At 46.5% G+C, this 17,470-nt stretch overlaps 1 protein-coding gene across 1 annotated transcript in view; it reads left to right on the top strand.

Moving 5' to 3' along the window:
* The window catches only part of macf1a (microtubule actin crosslinking factor 1a), a 302,357-nt gene that overhangs the window by 94,563 nt on the left and 190,324 nt on the right, over positions 1-17,470 (top strand). The window contains exon 2 of the mRNA XM_056298025.1: positions 10,176-10,237. Within this exon, the coding sequence (XP_056154000.1) occupies positions 10,176-10,237 (62 nt within the window). The remainder of the gene's footprint in view (positions 1-10,175; positions 10,238-17,470) is intronic.

Below are 17,470 nucleotides of genomic sequence, written 5' to 3'. Positions count from 1 at the left end.
CAACTATAGACTTATATTTAGTAAATATGCCACAATGATCACAACAATACTTTGCTGCCAGTAGGTCGCTCAACACAGTCATGTGGCTGATAATACAAAGCTAACGGTCAACACTGACGGCCTTTTTGTAAGATTGTACAAATACCAATTGGCTACAGTAATTTGGGCGGCACAGTGGCCCAGTGATTAGCACTGTTGCCTCACAGCAAGAAGGTCCTGGGTTTGAACCCCAGGCCGTCCCAGGTCCTTTCTGTGTGGAGTTTGCATGTTCTCCCCGTGTCTGTGTGGGTTTCCTCCGGGTGCTCCGGTTTCCTCCCACCGTCAAAAAGACATGCATGTTAGGGTTAATACGCCTGCCCCCCCCCTTTTTCTCCCACTTGTACTTGGCCAATTACCCTACTCCCCGCGCTGTCCCGGTCACTGCTCCATCCCCTCTGCCGATCCAGGGAGGGCTGCAGACTACCACATGTCTCCTCCGATACATGTGGACTCGCCAGCTGCTTCATTTTACCTGACAGTGAGGAGTTTCACCAGGGGGACGTAGTGCGTGGGAGGATCACGCTATTTCCCCTACCCCACTCGCAGACACGGCCAATCATGTCTGTAGGGACCGCCGACCAAGCCGGAGGTAACACGGGGATTCGAACCGGCGAGCCCCGTGTTGGTAGGCGATGGAGTAGAACGCTATGCTACCCAGACGCCCTCAGTTAATACTCCTGTCTGTGCTCCTGAGCGAGGCAATGGAAAAAAGAACTGGAGTTGGTCCCCGGGGGCTGCAGCTGCCCACTGCTCCTATACAATAGCAGGGGTTAAATGCAGAGAACAAATTCGTTGTAAGAATACAATGACAAAATAAAGCGGCTTCCTTCATTCATAATACAGAATCAATACCTATGGCTATATGGTAACACATCTTTTTACAATATAGACCTCTTTCTAGAAAATAGTTATCCGTGGTGTCTGAATCAGTCAGCATGCAATGTTATGTTTGCAACAGCGTTTATGCTTCTGTTCATTATCTGTGAATGTGAATCATTTTAGTGGTATGAATACAATCCCATAATGGCTTTCAATAGGAGCTCCCTAGAGCCTCACGTTGTATCAAAAACTTCATTCCATGTTCCGCATCCTCCTCCGGACACTAGCTGAGACGTGGCTTATTGTATCTGAAAGCAGTGACGAGTTAGGAGACGGGACAAATATCTGTCGTGACATAACAGGAGATCGTTGCGATCTATAAGGGTCTGAGTGGGCAGCGGTGGCCGCATTAGTGAGAGGGAGGTCACATTGAAGGGAGTAGTGAAGGAAACAAGGGAAGATTAAAGGGAGCAACGGGCACAGTGATGAATTCGAGACCCTTGAGGGCAAGAACGCAGTAGTTAGGAGGATTAGCAAAGGAAACGAGGGAAGGAGTCTGTTAGCAGAGGATGGAAACTGGATGCAGTAAAGAAAACAAGTCATCGCTCAATGATTAAGGCTAAAACTATTACCCAGGTTGTTTTACCACATATTTATCAGTCTCTGGGAGCTGGTCAGTATAGCACTAGTGTGCACCTAATTTGCATCTTATATGAATGTTGGTGATGTACCTGAAACAGGTGTAAATTGATGGTTAGCTGCGATGGCTAGTGTGTGTTTTGAGGGAATAAAAGAGAGAGAGAGGGAAAATGCTGAAGCTTGAGTGTGACGCCGCTGTGCTAGCCTTATTTTTAGCTTTTAGCAGGAAGCGGGACATGTCACAGCCCTGGGTGAAGCACAGCGGTGAGCTACTGTGTGTGTGTTGAATTTAAGCAATATAGTGCTTGCTCATTGGTCACAGTTGACATAACATTTAAACCACGCTGGTTTCACTTGCACCTCTGTGCCTCAGCATGTACCACAGAGATTGCCATTTTGAATACATGTTGTCCCCATTATCTCTCACTGAGTTCATTGGTATTGATCCTACTTTGTGTGTCATGCTTCTGATGTCCAAATACCCACCGCTGGGTTCCCCCCCCCCACCCTTTCTCTCCTATTGTCAGTTGTACTTGGCCAATTACCCCACTCTTCTTAGCCATCCAGGTTGCTGCTGCACCCCCTGTGCCGATCCGGGGAGGGCTGCAGACTACCACATGTCTCCTCCAATACATGTGGAGTCGCCAGCCTCTTCTTTTCACCTGACAGTGAGGCGTTTCACCAGGGGGACGTAACACGTGGGAGGATCACGCTATTCCCCCCTCACCCCCGAACAGGCACTCTGACCGACCAGAGGAGGCGCTATTGCAGCGACTGGGACACATACCCACATCTGGCTTCCCACTCGCAGACACGTCCAATTGTGTCTGTAGGGACACCCGACCAAGCCGGAGGTAACACGGGGACTCAAACTGGTGATCCCCATGTTGATAGGCAACAGAATAGACCACTACGCTACCCAGATGCCCCCAACTGCTGGGTTTCTATCAAACCACTTTCATACACCCTTCAGAGGTTTTTCTGTCACTGTGAGCCAAGTTGAATTTTTAGCAGTGAGTGTTCAAACTCTAAAACCCTGGGGAAGTATGTTGGAGATTTCAGTGCATAAATGATTCGTTGATCAATCGATTAGTTGATTTACAGAAGATTAATCGATTTTGGTAATCATTTAAATTATTTATCAAGTAAAAACACCCAACTTTTGTTGGTTACATCCTCACATATGCCGAGATTCGCTTGCCTTTTTCTGATTCATATCCTTGTAAAATGGATCTGCTGTTCAAACTAGTTAAACTAAATTAACCATTTAAATAAATTGATTTAAGATATATCTTTGAGAAGGGCATTCATCAGTATTTTTGACATTTCATAAACTAAATGATGACTCGATTAACCCCGGTACATTCTGCTGCAGGTACATGGTATCGGCAAGGCTCAGTGTTTTCGGTTTTTACCGATTTTCACCAGAGAATACCCAGATATTTTAAAAGGAGCAGATCGGTTTAAACTGATTTTCACCCAGATTTTATGTTTCCACGGATCCAAATGTTGTTCCTGTTCGTGTGAGGTTATGTAACAGTGCCCTCTTGTGGCGAAATTCGGCATGCTGGATGGCTTTGAAAAATTAAAACTGAAAACGCTGAGCCTTGGGTATCGGTCATCAGAAGGTGTTGTGTTATCCAAATGCTAGCTTGCTAATTTTAGCTGGACCACCAAGGCTTTCTGCTCACTGTGGGAGGCCAAATTTGAATGTGGTGCTAATCTAGTGATAGCCTCTGGTGGTGGCGTGGTGGGAGGGGTGGGGGTAGGTAGTTTTGAGTTGGGGTTGCTGGACTAACAGGATATCTGTTTGGTCGGTAATTGGGAAGGATTAGTTAGCATGAGATGAGGAGCACAGCAGGATACTCTATATCCTGGCTGATTTTACTTCTATTCTGAAGTAAAGGTGCACACACAGTACACCTACTCACTGACAGTACTCCTACTCACTTACAGTACTCCTACTCACACAGTACACCTACTCACTTACAGTACACCTACTCACACCGTACACCTACTCACTTACAGTACTCCTACTCACACAGGACACATACTCCCTTACAGGACACATACTCACTTAAAGTACTCCTACTCACAGTACTCCTACTCACACACAGTACACCTACTCATACAGTATATGTTAATGCTCGCGTTTGTATTTTAGACTTTACACAAATGAAGGAAAATGCACAAAGAAACAAATGCACGCACACATGCAGAAGTAGAGAATTGCACAATAAAATACCAGTGGAGATACAAGTGGGTATTTGAGTATGCCGTATTGTTCAGTTGTGTTTATTGGGATTTGATCAGCATGTTTCATGGATTAGATTAGGCTGCAGCCACTTCTTCATTGCAATGAAATGTCCCTTTGTAAGACGCTGCACCTCACACTGCAGTTTTCCTACAGGGGTAAAGAAAGTCTAGCTTGTGTTATGTTATTGCTCTTCATTTGTCCGTTTTTTATTTTTTGGATCCCCCCCCCCCTTTTCTCCCCAATTGTACTTGGCCAATTGTCCCGCTTTTCCAAGCCATCCCGGTCGCTGCTCCACCCCCTCTGCTGATCCGGGGAGGGATGCAGGACTACCACATGCCTCCTCCAATACATGTGGAGTCGCCAGCTGCTTCTTTTCACCTGACAGTGAGGAGTTTCACCTGACAGTGAGGAGTTTCACCAGGGGGGATGTGGCGTGTGGGAGGATCACGCTGTTCGCCCCGGTTCCCCCTCCCCCCTGAACAGGCACCCCGACTGACCATAGGAGGCGCTAACACAGCGACCAGGACACATGCCCACATCTGGCTTCTCACCCGCAGACACAGCCAGTTGTGTCTGTAGGGACGCCACACCGAGCCGGAGGTAACACGGGGATTCGAACTGGCGATCCCCGTGTTGGTAGGCAACGGAATAGACCGCTACACTACCTGGATGCCCCCATTTGTCTATTTTTAGTATTTGTCATTTATTACTATTATTATTATTTATTTACTGGGCTTTGTGTTTCAAAATGTGATGGGCAAGTCAGTGTCTTACATGTGTTGTTGTTGTTGTGTTTGATCTGTTGTTTTGAAAAAGATCATAATCACTCAATGTGAGCAACTGATAGATGGGGAGGAGCTGTTGAGGAGACGGGGGGGGCAGTGGGGAGCAAACAGGCTCATGGATGTCACTTGGAGAGAGAAACTGAAAGTGAAAGAGGGATGGACAAACCGATGGACCACCAGAGGGAGAGGAGTGAGGAAGGAGAAGGAGACGACGGAGATCTCCTCCCGGTTTAATTCCGCTTGAATGAGACGGAGGGAAAGGCAAAGTGTTGGGAGAGAGGCTAGAGAGCGAGGGGAAGAGAGGGAGATTAGTGGTGATAACGAGAGAGAAGGAGGGAGAGAGGGATAAGCGCTCTGGCTGGTATTAGTAGTGACATAAGCTCAGTCGGGTATTTTTAGTGTTGACGGTCGTCGGAAGACGAGAGAGCGAAACGGAACGACTGAACCTGGAAAATGGAGGAAAAGGACAATTTGGGCTAAAAGAGGAGTGGAAATCGAAGGAAAGGAGAACCAGGCCTAAAAGAACGAGGGATGGGGAGGAAAGAAGGAGCAAGGCCGCTGGAGTAGGACGCAACTACCTGAGAAGCGTGTTGACGCCTGGAGAGATACAGAGAGATTGAGAGAGAGAAAGGAGTGTGTGTATGTGCGCACGTGTGTGTGTGTGTGTCCACACACTCCTCTGTCTGAGCCTGTCGTGACTGTACAAGTGTGTGAGTCACTGTCTCGCCTTGTCAGTTGTGTGTTGTGTTGTGTGTGTGTGTGTGTGTGTGTGTGTGTGTGTGTGTATGATTATCATCAGTGTATGTAATCGAGTCCTACATACACCTGTTCCAGCCAATCAGCTACCACAGATTACAAGGAAGGATCTTGCCATTGCTTTTGTTGACCTTGCCGCTGACTTCCTGACTCCCTGGCTCCCTGGCCAGGTCACATGACCCCTCGGGGGGGGGGGTGATAACATCGGCAGTCACGCTCTCAGACGTTTTCTGGCTTAAGCCTGTGTTAGCATCGCTGCCGCAGCTGTTGGCATTGCAGAGTCACTGTTTGTGTTCTAGCTCGGCGTTTTTAGTGAAACACTGCGGCTGAGGAATTATTAACACTGGTGCCGCCTGTGATGCCGGCGCTATTTTGAGAGAGAGAGAGAGAGAGAGAGAGAGAGAGAGAGAGAGAGAGAGAGAGAGAGAGAGAGAGAGAGAGAGAGAGAGAGAGAGAGAGAGAGAGAGAGAGAGAATAGGTTGAGTCCAAGTGGCAGAACGAGTGAGAGAGAGATGTTTATATAAACATGAGCTGTTGATGGAGAGAACAAGAGCAGGACAGTCATGGTTTGTGTCTCTGATAGCCGACGCACAGTGTTGTGCGACTGGTGCTAGGGAGTGTTTGTTCAGGACTCCTAAAGGCCTCTTGTTTCATGGTAACTGCTTATTGTGTCCGTCTGGAAAGTGTCCAGAAATCTGATCAGGGACTTTTTGCCAACAGAATCACACACACACACACACACACACACACACACACACACACACACACACACACACACACAGGAGTGAGTGAATAGGGACTGAGAGAGCGTGGGGTCTGCTCTCCGCTCTGTATTAAATTAGATGACATCACTCGACCAGCGCCAGCAGGCCTCTCCTCACACTAGCTCTTCATCACACACGTTGCCCATCGATACCACTGAGGCTGTAGCGAGGGGGAGAGCTCGTTGTGTGGCTGCTCTGAGACTTTTCTACCAACGAAGTTTGTTAAGATTTGTCTTTTCGCTCCCTGAGGAAATATGGGAAGGAGGGCGGAGGAAAGGAAACACCGGGGTGAAGCAGATATGAACGAGCCTGTGTGGGTCTGGGTTATGTCGACTTGAAAGAGCAGTGTGTTTGTGCGTGCGTGTGCGTGCATACATGTGTGTGTTTGTTGGCTTGAGTCGTTAAACACGCTGGCATTTTAAAAAGGAAAAAACGAGTGGATTCAGCAGATTGGATTGGATGACATCATCACAAAGGGATGAGGCTGGCACTTCATCAACACCTGTCTTATGTCAAGGCTTCGCTTTCATTCACCTCTCTGCTGGCTTTTTAGTCAACCGACACCGACTCTGTCTCTGGACTACAACGAACCTCCCGTGTACTCCGCTTTCTGATATATATAGTGTATATATATATATACACATATACATACATATACACACACACAATACACGGATACTCCAAAAAAATACTCGGACTGTTTATGGAAAACCTTTAATAATGCATCAGTGCGCCCTGCCTGGTGAAATAATGGTTAAATAATTGGGAGAAATGCTGACTGACAAAAAGCCTTGCAGGACACCACATCTCAGCGAGAGGGTTTTCCATCACCGCCACGCACAGAGAGAGAGAGTGGGGAGGGGGGGGAGAGAGAGAGAGAGAGACTATTGAGTGAATGTTATCAACTGTGGCAAGGAGAGCAAAAACAAAACTCGAGCACAGTTGCCTCTTTGCTAAACCCCCGTTATCTGCTCAGAGCTCAGCATCTCGGCTGTGTTCGTGAGAAGAAGAGAGACGTAAAAACACAGAGAGAGTCTGATAGAGAGACACTGCCACAGACTGGTGAGGCAGCAGAACACACACACACACACACACAGAGAGAGAAGGGGAGGGACGCCGGCCCTTTTTGGTGGGGAGGAGCCGTTGTGACTTTGACACACGTGTCAAAGCAACTGCTACTGGGGAGAGAGAGAGAGAGAGAGAGAGAGAGAGAGAGAGAGAGAGAGAGGCCACGTCTGGCCAAGAGTGGCTGAAGTGACAGCGACTGCAAGAACCGCGGCGGGAGAGAGTGATGAGGATGAAGGGAGCGACAGATAGACAGATAGAAAAAGAGAGAGGGAGCAACAAGGTGGGCGGCAGGGGGGCACGACCCCCTCCACGTGTCTTCCTGCTGTGCAGCCCTCCGCTGGTTCACTGAGGGCAACAATCCCACCGCGGATCTGCACGCTCCCGAGCTATATGGAGATAGTTTCAGCCAAAGACTTCTCCGAGCTATAATTATCTGACTTCTGAGCTGGATTATGGACTGTTTCCACCAAACGAAGGCCTTCTGAAACGGGACTCCGAAAAAGAGACGTTAGTGTAAAACTGGAAAATGTGGCCGGACTACAGGAATGAAAGTCATCTCAATGCTCACCTGTATGCTCTCATGTGCTGTGCAGGTCAGTAGCTGTGTGTGTGTGTGTGTGTGTGTGTGTGTGTGTGTGTGTGTGTGTGTGTGTGTGTGTGTGTGTCCATAGAGGAGCCGTGCTATATTTGATTTTATTGTTTACATACTGCCACTGTCCATGTGGGCCAGTTTGCAGCGCTGTCAACACGTGTGTGTGTGTGTGTGTGTGTGTGTGTGTGTGTGTGTGTGTGTGTGTGCGCGTGTGCGTGCATGAAGGCTTGAACGGTGACGATTTGTGCACATGCTGCTGTCAGCGGCTATGCTAAATCAGGGCGCCATCTATCAGTGTCGTTTTCGAGGCAAACGACAGGTAGTGTGTGTCTGAATGTGTGTGTTTGGGCGATGTTGTTAATGTTTGAACAATGCCTTCCTTTAGTGGCTGGGGAGCACGGTTCCGTGGCTGACACTGATGCACACCAACACGCACAAACTATAACAACTGAGTTGCCTTTCGATCTTTTATCGGTGGAGTTCATTCAGCACTCTCGGTCAGACAAATTAGTTTTCCATAATTCATTTTCCTTAATTACAGCCGTTGCTTTCATGAGCTTCACACACTTGTACAGGCAGGAAGAAGCACACTGATTTGGCTTTGGTCCAGTATCATGGAGGGATAGGTGTGTGAGTTTGACCTAATTAACATAGGGAGACGTGCTAGCCTGCGCTCCACGCTAACTAGCTCGGCTACCCGGGCAGGTTTATGGAGCAAGGCCTGTTATAATGGTGAAACTATTTTGCAAGAGCATGTTGAAATAGGTGTCATTGCCCAGGGGCCTTACCCTCTCTGCAAATTCCTCGCAGTGAGTCATTACATGTGTGTGTGTGTGTGTGTGTGTGTGTGCATGTGTGTGTGTGTGAGAAAGTGATACTACAACGTATGGGAGAGGGAGCGAGAGAAGAACGTGGAGATCTGTCGTTGAAGCAGGATGTGAGGTGGCCCGCCTCGCTACACTCTACTGGTTGCTGTCACAATGTCACCATGGCAACTGTGTAATCATATAAGCAGGAAGGGGAAATACCTGCAGCCGGGGTTGTTTTCTGATTGGCCGGGGGGCTGTCTCATATACTAGAGGGACTATCCTGTTCTGCCGCTGTAGGTCACAGTTGAAGGAGCTGGTAGTCACAAAAACCATGGTGAAAATGGTCTCATTTGTGAGCATGCAAACAGCATTGTAATGACAGCAGATTAAATCTCGTTTCCCCCCACAGTCTGTCATCAAATTTGAATTCATCTTACATAAACAAAACATTTGCTTTTGTGTGTGAGGAGGAGGGGAAAATATCACCGAGAGGGAGCGAGAGAGAGAGAAAGAGGTGTTGGGAAGGAAGCGATGAAGGGCTCTGTGTTTTCCTCCCAGATGGACTGATAAGATGGGTAGAGTGAGTGTCAGGAGAGGAAGACAAGCTCTGTGCTGAGGAGGAGGAAGAGGAAGGTGGAAAGATAACGGGGTTGTGTTCCGGCGTCAGGCTCTATTCTGGGCCGGGCTGTCTCACCCCCTCCCTCGGCCCGTCGGTGACGCAGGGCCGGGGCTGCAGATTGCACTTTGGTTAGATACAGCCAGACGATGGAGACCAAAATAAAAACCAGGAGGCAGCGGGAGGAGTGGAACAGCGCAGTTGGAGGGAGTGTGGAGATGGGGGTGGGGGGGGGGGGTCTTTTAGAAGGTGGAAATGCAGGAAAATAAAGATTATAGGAGCCTTTTTAGAGTCAAAACAGACCAGCGCTAAGAGGCGGGCTCTCAGATAGACCACAGTACTTTAAAGGGCTTCTGCTTTGATTGATGGTGAATGTGATCCAGTACTCAAGGCAACTGACTGAAACGAGGAGAGAAGACAAAATAATGAGAATAAAAAAAAAATCAAAAACGCTTCAGAAGTTCACTGGTACGACTACCAAAGACGCTTTGATTCAGGTTTTGAGGCAAACACTTGCAGTAATGAAGCAGCACAGGATGACTGAAGGCCGCAGCGCCAGTGTGTCTTGTCAGACTGTAAGACGGCCACTCACTGGGCGCCCAGCGACCCGGCAAGTGGTGTGAGCCAGTCAGCCGAAAGGCACGCGTTTAATTTGGTTTTAATTGTGGGGTCGCAGCTCACTGTCACAACTAAACAAGCTGCGAGAAACAAACAACGAGCCATTAGTTTCTTTCTGGTAAGATGGCTGAGTCATCTAGGAGATGTTGTGTGTGTTTGTTTGCTTGTTATGTGTGTGAGAGTGAGAGAGAGAAATGAAGAGTGTAGTAACAGCAAAAGCGCTGTATAATCCTTTCAACATACGGCCTATTTGGGTTCACACATCACACACAGTAACCCCAAATATGTGAGGGGTCACAGATGGAGAGCAAGGTCATGTTTGAGTTTACTGTGGAATAATCGCTCTGTATGCACTGGTCCTGTTGGATTTACATTATGTAATTAACCCCCCCCCCTCTCTCTCTCTCTCACAGATGAGCGAGACAGGGTACAGAAGAAAACCTTCACCAAATGGGTCAACAAGCATCTCATCAAGGTACGTTGCTGCTGCTAGTAAGGTAGTGGTGTGCGTTATCTCTCTTGGGGTCATGCTGTTAAGCCATTTAAAAAACTAAACTAACTGAGTTAATATTTCGTTGTCGGGGGGTTCTCAGAATTGCCTCCATGTTACTGAGGCAGTTGTGGGCTTGTATGGCTGAAAGTGGGAAAAAAATAAAAGTTCAAGAAATCTGTTGTTTGATTAAGACAGCAGGAGTACCACGTATCAGAAATGTTGTTATTGCGTTAGTTTAGCGTGGAGTTCGCACAAATAGTAATCCTGGTTAACTGGTGGAGATATTACAAGGTTACCACGCACGGCCTGGGTCGGTTGTTTGGGGACAGACGTCACGTGTCCCAAGACAAAATACAGATGAATTATTGTGATGCAGACAAACCGTCTCAGTCGACTAAAAACATAAAACGCACTTCCAGGATGTGTGCAAGGCCGTAGGATTATAGTGTAGCGGTGTTAGCATTGCTGGACTTCAGCCAGCCAACTCCTTTTTTCATCCCTTCTCATTGTGCATTGTCCAGAAACGTGGTCTGTAATGCAGCGTCACCAAAATTAAAGTGTGGAGCAGCTGTGAGGACGGTTGTACACCAGGTTTACTTTAGATGAGCTGAACTTGAGTGATCCCCGTGGAGGAATGTAATCGGCACTAATGTGGACAGCAGGATCAACCAAAATTGTTCACGGTTTCACAGAGTAGCATCAACGTAAGTGGGCTTATGGGTCTCGTGCAGGCGGGGCGGATACCCTGTTAGCATCCCTGTTCACTCTGTCTGGCTGAACGGGTGTTAATGTGGTCCAGGTCTCCACAGCAGGCCACACTGACTGATGGATTATTTCCTGTCTTGGATGAGTGCCTTCCTGTCACCACAGGTTATGGACTGATGCTGTCTGTGGCTTATGAAGTACAGACGCACTGATTGCAATTTTCAGAATCAGTTTGTTTGGCCAAGGATGTACAGGCCTACACATAGAAGGAATTTGACTGCGGCTCCTCCGTAGTGCTCCATGTACTTACACAGAATAGACATACAAGAGGAAGAGGAAGGCCAAAGAGGAGGTTTATGGATGTGGTGAGGGAGGACATGCAGGTAGCTGGTGTGACAGAGGAAGATGCAGAGGACAGGAAGAGATGGAAACGGATGATCCGCTGTGGCGACCCCTAATGGGAGCGGCCCAAAGTAGTAGTAGTAGTAGTAGTAGATAATTGACAGAATACTCAAATATTTTTGTACTTTTTCTTTATTGGAAATTTCAATTGTATGTTCATAATAAAACATTTGACTATTAAATAAATCTTCTCTCTCCAAACTGCCCCCAGGTTCCCTCCCAAACTGCCACAGGTCTCACTCTGTCAAACAAATCTCAAAATAAAACGGTTCTCCGGGTTACTGGCCAAAGCTTTTTTTTGGTGCAAATAAAATCCAACTGAAAATGAATTGCAGTATATCCCACTTTATCTATCGGAATCACAATCATGTTTATTGGCCATGTAGGTTTACACAATATACGTGGAATTTGACTCTGGTTTCGTGGCTTTCTCAGTGTACTTAACATAGAATAACAACACTACACAACACAACAATCTGCAGATATACACACAAGGATTTACTCATACAGGTGACATAAGAGGTGATTAAGTGCAGTGGTGCAGAGAATATATCAGAGAGGCTGAAATAGATGTCTGCAGGTTACTTAGTAAACAACTGCGTGTGTGTGTGTGTGCACAATGTGAACCATCGTGCAGCGCGTGCATGTAATTTGGGCCAGGACGGACTCGGCTATATCGGAGAATGACGGGCCTGTCATGGCTGATAAAGCTGAAAATCGACCGAGTCCAGTCACCAGCCGATCGATGGGTGCATCTGTGTTGTAAGGACTCCCATCTGTATGAAGGTGTCCGTCTGTCTGAAGGTGTCTGTCTGTCTGAAGGTGTCCATCTGTCTGAAGGTGTCCATCTGTCTGAAGGTGTCCATCTGTCTGAAGGTGTCTGTCAGTCTGAAGGTGTCTGTCTGTCTGAGGGTGTCCGTCTGTCACATCTGGCCCTGACTGCAACACAGGAAGGAATGACTTCAGTATTAATCCTGATCCGTATTTCTTATAATAAAATGGAAATTTCTATAATTAATAATACATAATTTTCTTTGGAATGATCATTGATTGGAAAACGTTCTTGGAAATGTTGACATGAGAGAAAAAATTAGTAAATAATAATAAAAATAAAATAAATAAACCAAATGGGGGTTTTAAAGGAAGCCAAAGTGTCCGATCATTAAAGCGGGACATATTGATAAAACATCCACTTCGTTCTGATACAGCACAAGCCAGACATAGTGTATATTATAATTATAGGTTGTTGGTTCGATCCCTGGCTCCTCCCGAGAGCACGCCGAAGTGCCCTTGAGCAAGACAGTGAACCTCTAACTGCTCCTGATGAGCAGGTTGGCACCTTGCATGGAAACCTCCACCATCAGTGTTTGAACGTGTGTGTGAATGGGTGGATGTTATGCGTACACTGTAAAGCTGTTTGAGTGGTCGGTAGATTAGAAAAGTGCTACATGAATGCAGCCCGTTGACCGTTTAGGTTGTAGACAGTTGCTCACAGGATAACACACCTGCACAAACACACATATACACACACACACACACACAGGCACGCACATGTACCATGACATGTACAAACGATGGACACACACATGTCCAAACACTTGTGCAAACTGTTCCCAACATACCTACACACACACACACACACACACACACACACACACACACGCACGCACACCTCTGTGGTTGAGGAGCAGAATGCAGGGCATTTGTGTCACATGACCTTGGAGTGGAGGAATCTGTTTGACCCCATAACTCTGAAGCAACTGTTGGCAGATCAGCCCTGAGACTGACATAGCCCACCACTGACTGAGAATGTAGGTCGGGGGGGGTAGACGTCTCTGCCTGCCTCGCTGTTTTCTTATTCTTTATCTCTTATTTTGTTTGTGACAATTAGCGTGTGTGTCTGTGTCGGGGGGGGGGGGTTGTCATTAGAGTTTGAAAGTGTGTAATGTTGTTTTTTTTTTGTATTTTTCATTTAAGAGTGATAAGAGTATGTCTCTCTAACTCTCGCTCTCAACCACACACATACACACCCACACACACACACACACACACACACACACACACAGTCTCTGTAGCAGTTGCCCAGCACTTGGATAGGGTCAGAGGTCTCGCCGCTGAAGAAGGCGCTGACATTTTTCCATTACAGTGATGGAGGGAGGATGAGAGGAAAGGTTGAGGAGGAGAGGGAAGGTGAGAAAAATGGTGGGATAGAGACAAAGGAATGATGACACAAAAAGGAAAAGACCTGGGGCCTCGTGTATCAATCGTTACTATGGGCACATTTGTGCGCACACACCACCCGTGGGGGTTTTTTAGCCCTGGAGTTTGTCTCAGAGACCAGTGTAGAACCGGGGTAAGCCCTGGATTCAGACACCAGTTGGTTAACACTGATGTCTTTGCAGGCCTGGGCGACTGCTCGTTGCAAGAGGTAGACGATAGATGTTAGGAGGAAGGAATTACAAATAACCATCATGCTTTGCTGCTGTCTGTCAGACAGTCTTGAGGGCTAAAAAATTACAAAAAATTTGCCCATAGTAACGATTGATACACGAGGCCCCTGGAACAAGGGAGGATGGAGGAAAGGCGTTAGGGGTCATCCTTTTCTTGAAACGCTAATAATTTCGAACATCACTTATTACTTTAATTGTCATGTATTTTGTACCTTTTCTTTCCACTGAAAAAATATAATTGTACATTTAAGTATAAAACAGAATTCAGTTTTTCTCTCATTTACATACAGCCAATCAGATCAAATCCTCCGTGTCTGAAGTCACACCCACCCCTTACCACCACCCCTTGCATGTACCTGTCACTCAGAGGTCAGCTCATGAATATTGATGAGGATGAGGCCACGCCCTCACAGCTGAGAAGGTTTAGAATCAGAAAAAAGACATGAAAAGTTAAGTCTGATTACCGATTTCTAACCCTGTCGCTGTTGACTCTTCGACCTTACCACGGAGGGACAGAGAAAAAGCAAAAGACGGAGACAGGAAAACAGACGGAGAGAAAACTAGAGCGAGAGCATGTCAGAGAGAGAGAGGATGGGAGCAAGAGAACCGTCGCTACAGCAGACTTTACCTTTACCTGGTGTTTGGCAGGCAGATGCCCACCTGGTGACATCATCACCTGCTTCCTGTTGGCTTTCACCTTCCTAAGGTCTTACGTCAACTTATACCTGGGCAGGTTTCCACTGTGTGTGTGTGTGTGTGTGTGTGTGTGTGTGTGTGTGTGTGTGTGTGTGTGTACACAGTGTAAGCACACTCCAGTATAAACACTTCCCTCCCTGCTAACTATGTATTCTCATACCCCGTCTGACAGCCCTGCCGCATTGACAAGCAGCATGTTGACTTAGTGGGCAGAGGACAGAGCCAGTAGTTTGGGATTAAGAGTTCATGTCGGGGAGAAGGAGATCAAGAGACTCATGGAGTTTTATTTGGAAGTGGGTCTAAATCAGAAACCCCGTTGTTGTGTAAGGGATTTGACTGCAGACACGTAGGACAGGACATTAAAGGTGAAACTCGTGATGCCATATGGAGAAGCATCTCCAGTCTCCCTTATGTAACCTGACTCATGGTCCAGATGGATGCAATAAGTATTAATGGAGAAAAACCACGGATTCATCTTCAGGTAGACGACACATTATAAAGGATAACATCTAAACCGTGGGAGGAAAAATAAAATTTTTTTAATGATTTGATGGGGTGTTAAAACTCTGTTGTTAGGCAGAGACTATCTTTTGGTCGACATATGAGGTGCAGGTTCAACAAGGCTTTCCTCTAACGAAAACACAAGATTTACCAGCACAAAATAGACCACTAAACTCGGAATATCTCCAAAATTGACCAAAATAGGGGTTCGAACAACATTCAGTTCATGAACAGGGGTCAGATACTTGATGCACATGTTTTTGTGTGTTGTTTTCTTGTAACTTGATAACCAGAGTAATCGCAAGTAACAAAACTCAAAAGGTAGAAATGTAAGTGAACTACTAGTACTTTTGGCTGTTCCCGTTAGGGGTCGCCACAGCGGATCATCCGTTTCCATTTCTTCCTGTCCTCTGCATCTTCCTCTGTCACACCAGCCACCTGCATGTCTTCCCTCACCACATCCATAAACCTCCTCTTTGGCCTTCCTCTTTTCCCTCTTTCCTGGCAGCTCCATATTCAGCATCCCTCCTCCACACATGTCCAAACCATCTCAATCTCGCCTCTCTTGCTTTTTGTCTCCAAACCGTCCAGCCTGTAGAATGAAATGAAACATAAAATTGAACTATGTTGACTTTTCTCTAATTCGCAGCTTCTTATGCTGTTGGAATTGTTCACCCATGTGGCAAACCAAGCAACGCTAAAAAGGTTAAGGATGAGCCTGGTTTGCAGCATACCTTATGAAACACCAAGCATCCACCTTCCCAGTCACAGTGTGTGTCTGTAGGACTCAACTCTTGGTAGCTGTTTTGAGCAAAATTTACCCGAATTCAAGGTGCTTTTAATGAGGATGGCTGAAAGAGTTGGCATGGTCCATCCATTATCCAAACCGCTTGTCCTGCTCAGGGCAGCGGGATGCTGGAGCCTATACCAGGAGTCACTGGGCAGCAGGTGGGGAGACACCCTGGAAAGGCTGCCAGGCCATCACAGGGCCTGACACCATCCTTAGCAAGACTTCTGCAGGCCACGCTACTTTATCTCTCTCTCTCTCTCTCTCTCTCTCTCTCTCTCTCTCTCTCTCTCTCTCTCTCTCTCTCTCTCTCTCTCTTCTCTTTTTCTGTTTAGTAGCTCTCGTTAACACAATGATGCTCGGCTCTTAACATGTGGGGTGAATGAATTCACTGTTAGCATCATTACCAGGAAGAGTATGCACACATGCGTGGACACATGCACACTCATTGGTCCTCTGGACTCGGTTAGCATTTCTGATCGGAAATCCCCATTACTGTAAAGGATTACGGTAAGACTCGGTGCGCTCTTCGCCTAAGTGGCATCATGGAAGCAAGACTAATTATTTTAGACAAAGCAGTGTTGATGTGTCAGAGCACGGAACTGCTACTGTGTCCAGAACAATCGGTGTAAATGAATAAAAACCTCATTAATTTGGGACAAATTATGAGACTTTTTTTGGGTGCTGGGTGTTCAGCAGTGTTGTAATAGATCATATCAGCCATATATTACGTGGTGCGTGTTAACACACTGAGGAGAGGGAGAGAGAGTTAGAGAGAAGTGACTGAAATATGCAAATAAGTGCTAAATTCCTTTCTAGGAAATATAGAGGCCCACTGAGTGTTTTGTTATTTCTGCTGTAGCTGAAAGATCAGAATCATGTTTATTGGCCATATGGGTTTGCACATACATGGAATTTGACTCCGGTTTTGTGGTTCTCTCGGTGTACTTAACATAGAATAACAACACCACAACACAACAATCTTCAGATGTATACACAAGGATTGACTTATACAGGCAAAATAAGAGGCAATAAAGTGCAGTGGTGCAGAGAATATATCAGAGATGCTGAAATAGATGTTAGTAGGTAACATGCCTGATATGAGGCAGATGGACATGACAGAGCGTACCAGTATATGTACAGTGTACAGTATATACAACATGGCTGGATTTATTTGACAGTGTAAAGCATCCATTTGAATGACAGCGCGTGGAAAGAAACCGTTTTTATACCTGGTTGTTTTGGGGTACAGTGCTCTATAGCGCCTACCAGAGGGGAGGAGTTGTAACAGGTTGTGACCAGGGTGTGATGGGTCTGCATTGCCATCACAAGTTTCATCTTTTCGCCATCTAAACCTAACTTTCAAAATGGACAAAATAGAAATTGGAACTAAAAAAATTTTTTTTTATTGAGTTGTCTTTCTTTAAAAAAAAAAACCCTGCCCATTGTTGTAACGCTGTTGCCCTCTTGTGGCGAAGCCTGGTACTGCTGTTGGCTGTCTGCAGGCCTGTGCTGCAGTAAAAAGTTCACCAGTGCAGCAACACAGTTAAACTGGGTGCACAGTGTGACGCAGATAGAAAGCTTACCTTGCTTCTTTGGCTGGCTGTCCAGACAAGTGCAGATTCGGTGTTTACATCAAACCTGTGGGTTTGCACTTTAGCCTCCAGCTCATTT

This window comes from Lampris incognitus, chromosome 18 (genome assembly GCF_029633865.1).
Source record: "Lampris incognitus isolate fLamInc1 chromosome 18, fLamInc1.hap2, whole genome shotgun sequence".
NCBI lineage: Eukaryota > Metazoa > Chordata > Actinopteri > Lampriformes > Lampridae > Lampris > Lampris incognitus.
The sequence above is the reverse complement of the archived record's forward strand: the minus strand, read 5'-3'. Positions and strand labels throughout refer to the sequence as shown.